Below are 9,015 nucleotides of genomic sequence, written 5' to 3' on the forward strand. Positions count from 1 at the left end.
TAGATAATGATTAATGTAATTATAAATTCATATTAATCTTGGCTCATTAGCGACTGTAAACCAATCTGTCTTAGCACCTTTAGCTTGAGAGTTAATTGACTAACTCAAGCAGAGGAAATAAATCATGCTTATGAGCCAAACACAGGAAGAACACACATTAGTTCTTGTTCCTGTTAATGATGTGTCAATAAAAGAAAAAAACGACTTTTAAAAGAGAAGATCAAGTCAAATATAAAATCACAATACTTCACTATGTGTATAATGTTTTTTTTTCTAATTTAACACAATGTTTCATTGTAGACATGTAGACCTCCTAATAAGTTACTAACTTTAGAGATTAGCTAGAAATAGCGTGCTAACACTAGATTGCAGCATCCCCCGGAGCACCATCCCAGATGATAATCAAAAGGTCTGTCTTTCTTTTCAGGCAAGTCAGCTTCCCCCTCACCTCCAAGCACTCCAAAGTCCCCAGTGACCAAATCCACTCGTTCCACCATAGGTAGAGCTGCAGCACATTCTGACACAACCTGCATCAAACCACAGAGACATCCAAACAGCAAAATCAATCTGGAATTTATGAAACCAAATAAGTGTGTTTGTTTGGCCAAGGAGGTGAAGTTATGATCCCTGTACTTACTTCTTTTTTTTTTCCTGTTGGCTGCAAGGAAAACGAAAGATAACGAAAACACAAAATACCCCCAGTAAAAAGGATGTTGTTTCCAGGGAAAACAAGGGTGGGAAAGCAAACTAAACTGCTCCGTTTTATTGTCTGTTATGAGTCAGGTGTATACTGATTAAAAAGCTGGTTTTAATTTCTCTGCTTCACCACAGGGAAATCTTGGTTCCTAGATCTATATTCTGAGCGGTGTAGCTGTAGAGTGCAGTCACTTGAAGGGGACAAATATGTCTAATTGTCAATGATTGATTTGTTGGGCCCCGGTCCTCCTTGCACACGCCTGTGTATTGACCCAACAGTCACCTGACATTTCCATGTAATCTTCAGCTGGGTAAACAGCAACATCGCTCTGGGACAAGTGGGCAGAATCTGAGCTGTGAGAAAATAGTGTGCAGGAACATCCTCCTGGGCAATGCCTGGTAGGTGTGAGCTCACACTGGGAGGGTGATATTTACCGGACACTGAGATAAGTGGATAAGTGAAAGCTGCCGAGAGCTCCTATATCAGAATATTTTCCCGGCCTCTACTTATAAAGAAGCCTCCTGACTTTGAAGGGGCGTATACCAGGGCATCAGCTCCCTGCTGGGTGAGCAGCTGCTTCCTGCAGCATTTAATAGCAAGTGGAGGAGCACTGTGACAAACACAGCAGCCAGCCCTGGGATATTTTTAGTTTAGGGGCCTATGTCAGTCAAAGTCATCGTGCAGTTCCAATGACTGGAATTACCATAGATGCAGACTAATCCATCAACATTAGTCAGAGAGTGTCATTTGCAGTGGTTGGGATGGGCAGGGCAGAACAGACGCAGGTGTCCTTGTGTGCTGAATTATCACCTGGGTAAATAATGCTCCTGAGTTGGAGGCACAGCTGAAGATTTGCATGTTTGCCACGGGGAAATGATGTGAATCTGGCTTTGTTGACTAGCTCAGACAGCTGCTACCAAAGCGTTCTTTTCCTATACTAATAATGCGCATCATCTACTACATTTTAGATTTATTTTCCAGCTCAGTTGGGAAGGTAACATTGTCCTCTTAAGGGAGATGAATCATGATATTTTCTCCTGCTTCCAAAGATAGTGACAATGATGAAAAATCAATTTTATCAACGTATTAAGAATTGTACACATCAACCCCACCAGTGTTTTCACTGCTTCATTATTTTCTGACATTTCATTGACTAAATGATCGATGAAAAATACAAATATATGGATTTTAATATAACCTGATGAACTGAAAATATAATAATATATATTTTTCCATCCTTGTTTGGGTACAAACTATAAATTCAATTTAATTGAACATGGTACTCCATTTCTCAATATTGGCTATGGCCTTAAGTAAAAAGACCATTTCTACACAATGGTTGACCAGTATAGGTGTTTGTATAGAAAAGGTTAAATATTCAATCATAAAATATTCAATATTTATCGAATAGTTTGAAAATCGACTTCATTTATCGTAGATGTCTTTAGCACTAGGCTCCAATCATGACTTAATTTATTTATATCCACATTACATTTGACTTTTTGCTGTAGAGGGATGCATCCTATGTCCCTCTTTGTCAGGTGAAGTTGATACCTGCTAAGGATAGCTGTTAGGAAACAGAGGAGCATACTACTCTTTGCGTAAGGTGAAGAGCAACATCCTTCTTTGTATAATGACAACACTCCTTACACTTCCGCGATGGCTTTGATCTGCTTGTCCTGTACTAACCCTTGTGTGCCATGTTACGCCTTTTTTCCTCATCTTGTCTCATTTCGTCCTCAGCCCCTGTCTTATTGAATGTTAGCTCAGCTGTAAAGTGACAGCTTTGCAAATTTCAGCTGGATATCTGGAGGAGAGCACACTGTGTTTTATATTGCATATATGAAAAAGAGTAATCTTGTAGAGGGATTTTAATAACAATAAGTTGATGATAAAATTAGATTATTGATTTATATCTCCTATAGATTCAGTGGTTCTTTATTCTCATGATTACTAACCCATGTTAATCATTCAGCCCTGCACAGGCGAGGGTGTCTGGAACATATCAGATGCTTTACACACCTCTAAGACTTTCCATATCACTGAAGGGCTCAAACCTGGGACTGAGTTCACTGTGCGACTGATTCAGCTGGGTTCATAATTCCAGTATATTTGAGATCTTATCACAACTGGGTCTACATGTGAGGGGGGTAACCAAAAAGAAAAAAAAAAAGGCAAATCTAATTGGCCTCTCTTTGAACAGAAGGCAGGTGCACCCTGAATGTCCTTGAGCAGTGACTCATGCAGCAGCGTGTGGTCTTCCGCGATGTCATTGTTTAAGCCACGCAGAGTCGCTGAGAGGAATTACATTTGTACAGCGTTCCTTTACTTGATTAATTAGACAAGCAGGATTAGCTGTTTAATATTAATTTTGGACCGTATCCATCAGCGGCGTGCCTTGGCACCTTGTGACTTTGCATCCGATAGGCTCTGTCGATGTAAACATTCAGTCTGGTGTCCTGATGAAAAGGCCAAGGCATGTCAAAGTCACCTGGTTTTCTTCCCTTCAGGTCTGGCCAGCATACACGGAGGAATCTCCACCCAGGGCTGGTTTATTGGCCTGATGTGTGCCATTGCTTTCCTCACACTCATTGTTTTGATCGCCTGCTTTGTGAACAGAAATAAAGGAGGAAAATACTCTGGTAAGTGCCTTTTACAAACATATACTAATACTATTTGAATAATAATTACAAATCTGAGAATCATGTTTTTACATTGGCTTGTTTGTTGCTCTGACATAAATGATCAGTCTTTCTAAAAATAAACAAACATATAAGAAATAAATACACTTTTTCTATGCCCTAAACTTATTTAAATGCATCAATAAATAAAAAAAATCCTCATGTAGACACAAAATTGTCATGCTACTGAATGTCCAGCATTTCAATTTAGCATTATTTAGACATCCTGCTTTTTCCAGCAGCAATCTAAACAAAGTGCAAACCACAGTGAGACAAAATGCAAATGCTGCACATGGGGTGGCTGAGTGAATATGATGACATAAGCTCTGCGGTATTTCAATGTTATTCCTCTTGTTAGGGGCACGAGAGTCCTTCTCGTCTTTATTATTCAAAGTTAATGGCTATCAGGTTGTCGTCTGGGTGATCAGTTCACTTGTCAGCAGAAAAAAAAAAAAACAGCAAGATGCCGATTTGTCCCTTGGTTACTCATTAAATTCCAATTACAACCTGTCACTCAAATATTTGCCGGAGCAACATGATTTTTTTTCTTTCTTAAACATCCCATATAGAACTACACATTGATGTACATCCTACATAAATAATCAAACAGATGTCTTACAATGTATTTGACCTTGCTTGAAATCATTTATTTGACATGTTTCAGTCGTTCTAAAGCTTCCACTGACCTTACATTGAGGAAATAGTGCACTGACTCAGGGTCTGATTGATGTTTGTTCAAACAACAAAAACAGTCAGGGTCCAAAGTGAACTTCATTGGCAGTAGCTGTCAGTTGTGGAAATAATCACTGATGTCTTCTTTTCATTCTGTGAGCAGTAAAAGAAAAAGAAGACCTTCACCCAGATGTGGAGTCCCAGGGCATGAATGATGACACATTTTGTGAATACAGGTAAGCAGAATACTAGGAGCACTATTTCACCACCTCACTGAAACTGACTTACAACAGTGATGAGTTTCTCTTCTGCTGGCAGTAAATTCCATCCTCTTCTCTCAGTAATTCTCTCTGCATTTCTCCTCTCACTGAAAAAAGCCAACCCAGCTCGCATGAGGTTCACGTGGAGCCTTACAATCCCTCTGTTCAAGACATTTGATGGACTGAGTAACTGAAAAGTATGTGGTAAACAACGCTAGCTGTTTACACATCAGTGTTGTTGGAGTGGTAGCCTCACTTTATAGAGATTGTTGTCACAGAGGCAGTTTCGTGTTGGTGGGTGACATTACATCATAAAGGGAGCTGCAGCGCTGCTCAGTTCAGATATTTGTTTTCTGTTGGAAGGAGCTCAACACAGACGAGCCAAGACACAGCAGGAGGCTAAAACCAATCCGTGCTAATCACCAGGGCAGTCAAATCTGGAATTTTTTTATGAACCCTTTTAATAAATGACCCAATTAATAAATGTCAAATGCAATATTTTCTCAGTGTGTTTATGCATCAGAAGGATTGACACAGCACAAGCAACGCTTATGCTAGCTATACTGCTAGCTACTTTCAAATAATGATAAATTAGACAAGTTGTTCTGTTGTAACAGTACATCTCGAGCAAAGTTAAGCCAGTATAGATATTATTTCTTGAGGTGACCTGAATGAAAAGAAAAAAACCAAACACGTCTCATGTTCTTATGATAAATATTAAACAACCTTTAGCAGCCGGTTAGCTTAGCGTAGCAGAGAACACTGAAAACAGGAGGAAACTTCTTCTCATCCGAAGTCCTTTCCAATGACCCACTAAACTTCCGTAAATTAGAATGTGATGACCCCCCCCCCCACCACCCCACCCACCATCAGTGTTTAGTTGTGTGTCACTTGCTTGAAAGGCATGTTGAGAAAAAGTGCTTTGGGTAGTTGATTGAACATAAACGCACAATGCAAGCGCAGTCCATTTACCATTTGGTCAGCCATTGGTAAATGCTGTTCACAGAGACTCGTTGTAGAGGCAGTGATAGCTTGAGCCCGCACCCCCCCCCCACACCACCTCTCCAAATAAGCCATAGAGTGAAGCCATGGGTGAAATGAGGTGATTTTAAATCCACTGTGGCTCTCTTGCAGTGACAACGACGAGAAGCCACTGAAGGGCAGCCAACACTCGCTGAGCAGGGAGATCAAAGCAGGGGACAGCGGGGACAGCCTCGTGGACTACGGCGACGAGGATGTTCAGTTCAACGAGGACGGCTCCTTTATCGGCGAGTACGCGGGGCGAAAGGAGAAGAGAGCATCCACTGAGATCAAAGCCACCGTTCAGACCCCGGCATGAGGAGTGGAACAACCATCCATCGTTCCCCCCCCCCCCCGCCCCCCGACACCGTTTTTCATTAAACCTGCTGGGAGGAACAAATAAAAAAGGAAAAATGACAATATCCATACCAAGCACAGGGTTTCGTGTCAAATGTAATGCGTCATTGTCAACTGCATACTGCCACCCATATTTTATATAGCTCTGTGTTGTCAAGTTGCAACAGAATGACCATTACTAAATACTGTGTATATATAGTGTATATTGTACGTCAAGGTGTCTTTTTTTAATAATTATTATTACAAGTTTGGAGGGCTTGGATTTCCTTTTTTTTAATGTCCATGACTTCAGCTGCAGTACACTTTGTACAAATGTTTCACTGTCAATGCACATCATTAAATGCAGCTTTCCCTCCGATGTTATCTTGTAGCAGACCACCAGTGTTGGGCGAGTTACTCAGGAAGTGCAATAGGTCGCTTTTGACTTATTCCTCCATCAGAAAGGAAAACGATCACCTATTCATCACCTTTTATTTAATACTGCTATAAAATGGCCGACCTAGTATAAAAAAAAAAAAATCCCATTTTGGCAAAGCAGCAACAGTCAAACGTGGATTAAACTGTAATATTATAAAGTTTTTAAAATGTTAATCCCTCACACGACTCCTTACTGGGGAGATGAATAATATTACACCCAGTAATGTGTTACTGCCCAACACTTGGAAGCACAGATAAGGTGGGATATCAAGTTGATATTTTTCATTTGAAGGATATATTACTGACCTTTTATATTTGAAATAAATGTATTAAAGATGATGTCAGATGTGTAAAAGTTGCTTATTAACTTATTTTTCCCGGTTGTTTTATACCTGACTCGATAACAAGGATATTGACATATCGTTACATATCATAAATAGTGATGCTTGAGTCATGAAGTCTCTGTAATGTAAAAAGAAAAGTATAATTTAGTTATTTTGTCTTGTTTAGCAAATAGATCTAGTGGAAAGTATGAATTAAAAAACAAACTATTTCATGCTTTTTACGGCCCACCACACATCACTGCTAAAGCCAACCTGGGAGAGAGTTCAAAAACTGTAATCCATTATCCCATTTTGATTAGACATTTTGAAAAGGATTTATTCATAACTCTTTTTAAGAATTTGTATAAAACCACACGTGCTTTAACAGTTGGGTCCAAATCAAAGAAACTCAGAACACTTGCCAGTAGACCGCAGTTCAAACGAAGTTCTCCGATAACAAACAAGTGAACAGAATAGTTTGACATTTTGGTAAACATGTAATATAACTTTTTCAGAGAGTGAAATAGGAAGATTGATATCACTGTCATGATTCTATGTTTTTTTTTTATAAAGGCACAACAACATAATTAGGGATGAAGCATGGAAATGCCCAAACACTAAAGTGGAATTTTGTAACAGAATCCTTGCCACACAGCATCTCTAAAAGTCAATGTTCATCATCTCAGAGCATTAAGTCTTTATTTTTATTTTAAGTACAAATTCATGGAAAATAAAATGCCAGTTAGAAAATGGGGAGCTGTGTTTTAACAATTAGTTTTTTTTCTACGGAAACAAACAAAGAAGGAATACTTTGTTCATATATGAGCCACAGAGATCTTTTCAGTGACTCCGAACAGATTATGACTAGCCGTCTCCGCTACTGTCTGCTTATCTTTAGGGCAACAACATGAGAGTGGCATTGACCTTGGACACATGGACACATTTCCCATAACACCAAACTATTCCCTATAAATCATCTTCATTGTATCGTAAAGAGGCCTGTATGGTAAATGCCAAAGTCTTCAAAAAGTTCAACTCCCTGCCCCAAGTTTATAACTTGTCATCTCAAAAACCAAGGTGACATCAGTATGCCTTCAATACTTTGCAAAGGTTCAACAGAATCACAGACTATTGTACAACTGTTTGATCTGCAGTCAACAAACTGATTTTCATATTTAGGTTGGTTGAACGCTGCTAAGAAGAAAGTGCATTAAACTTGTATTGTTTTTCTTTTTGCAATCAGATCAATGTAATGTGGTTGCATGATATTTGACTTTTTTTTTTTACTATGCTGAGATACAATATACTGTAGTCACTGTTTCATCAGTCTTAGCCTTACTTTGTGAGTTTCGATATACTGCCGTTCAACACACAGTCACTATGTTGTGCAGCATTAATTTTAGGGTCATATTCACAACAGCAATGTTTTGTACAAGTTCAGCCATTGCATGTTAAGAATGTTAATTGATGTTTTTCAATGTTATTAAATTGCTTTACTTTCGTACATCCTGCCTGTTTGGTCCCAGCCGTCACAAGTAGAAGATCATTGATTGTATGTTCTTTATACCTACAGCACCTTGAATTGATGCCTTTACCTCCAGTCAGCAGTTACATTATGACTCGAGGGGAAAGCAGTACCTGGTGAAACATCCTCATTCCCTCTGAATAAAAAAGATGTTCGACAAATTGTTCCCGTTTGTAGTATGACTTCAACAAATGCCGCGGCGGGGTCAAGTCTCTGTCTGAGTCGAGCGTTTTTGTTTGATTACCTCGCCTTCAGGAGAAAATCATGTGAAATCAGAGGAGTGAGCTCAGACAGGTACTGGATCACTGGAGCAAGGGCTGTAATCATGTCTGATGGTTGATGGTAGGGAGTGAGAAGTGTCACAGTGAGGGTTCTCACGGTGTGGGTCACATATTCTCCAGATACTCACTCATCACTCAGCCTGGTTTCCCTATAGCTGCAGCGGTTACAGGCTGAAGATCTAACATACACCTTTGATAATGGACTCTCAGGTATCTATAAGAATATTCCTCCCTCTCTTTGCAACAATGGGAACTGCTGGATGTGTCTCTACACATGCAATCAGGGAACAGGGGAAGCTTCTTAAGGAGATTAATTCTGCAGAATATGATAACTGCTTTTACAGAGATACAGGAATACATAGCAGAGAGGACAAAGGTTCTTTGGAAAATAAACATGGCTTAAAAAAGGTTTGGTAAACTGTTAAAATAAGATACATTTTTTTCATGATCTTACAAGTATTTGAAATACAGCAAAATGAATATCGTTAAACATAGATCTTAGATGTTTGCTGTTTAGAAAGAGTTGTACTCAATACACTAAGGTCCCATTTTTCTCTTATTTTGTAGTAGATAAAAGTTCCATGAAATCTATAACGGATGTTTTGTGAAGTTGGAATTCACTCTGTTTGGTGTGGTTTAGATTTTAGAAAGTGCAGGTTGTGTCCATCGGTGTATTGCTTTACACTGTTAATGTCCGTCAGTTGTCAGGGAAGAAAACATCACATCACCTTTTCTGCAACGCTAAAGTGAGAGTGAGTTGTTGCTGCAGAATGGTCAAGTGT

The 9,015-nt window shown here is 39.3% G+C and overlaps 1 protein-coding gene across 7 annotated transcripts in view; it reads left to right on the forward strand.

Moving 5' to 3' along the window:
• Nucleotides 1-8,113, forward strand: part of chl1b (cell adhesion molecule L1-like b) — a 59,224-nt gene extending 51,111 nt beyond the window's left edge. For 5 of the 7 annotated variants that reach the window (XM_061041374.1, XM_061041377.1, XM_061041376.1 and 2 more), the window contains 4 exons: nt 428-499; nt 3,208-3,339; nt 4,214-4,286; nt 5,445-8,113. In XM_061041374.1, coding sequence (XP_060897357.1) covers nt 428-499; nt 3,208-3,339; nt 4,214-4,286; nt 5,445-5,649 — 482 coding nt within the window. In that variant the 3' untranslated portion in view covers nt 5,650-8,113. Of the gene's footprint in view, nt 1-427; nt 500-3,207; nt 3,340-4,213; nt 4,287-4,427; nt 5,085-5,444 lie in introns of those variants that run through there. The other 2 variants (XM_061041380.1, XM_061041379.1) reach the window with 2 other exon arrangements.
• The last annotated feature ends 902 nt before the right edge of the window (nt 8,114-9,015 follow it).

The sequence above is a fragment of the Labrus mixtus genome, chromosome 7, assembly GCF_963584025.1.
Source record: "Labrus mixtus chromosome 7, fLabMix1.1, whole genome shotgun sequence".
NCBI classification, from domain to species: domain Eukaryota; kingdom Metazoa; phylum Chordata; class Actinopteri; order Labriformes; family Labridae; genus Labrus; species Labrus mixtus.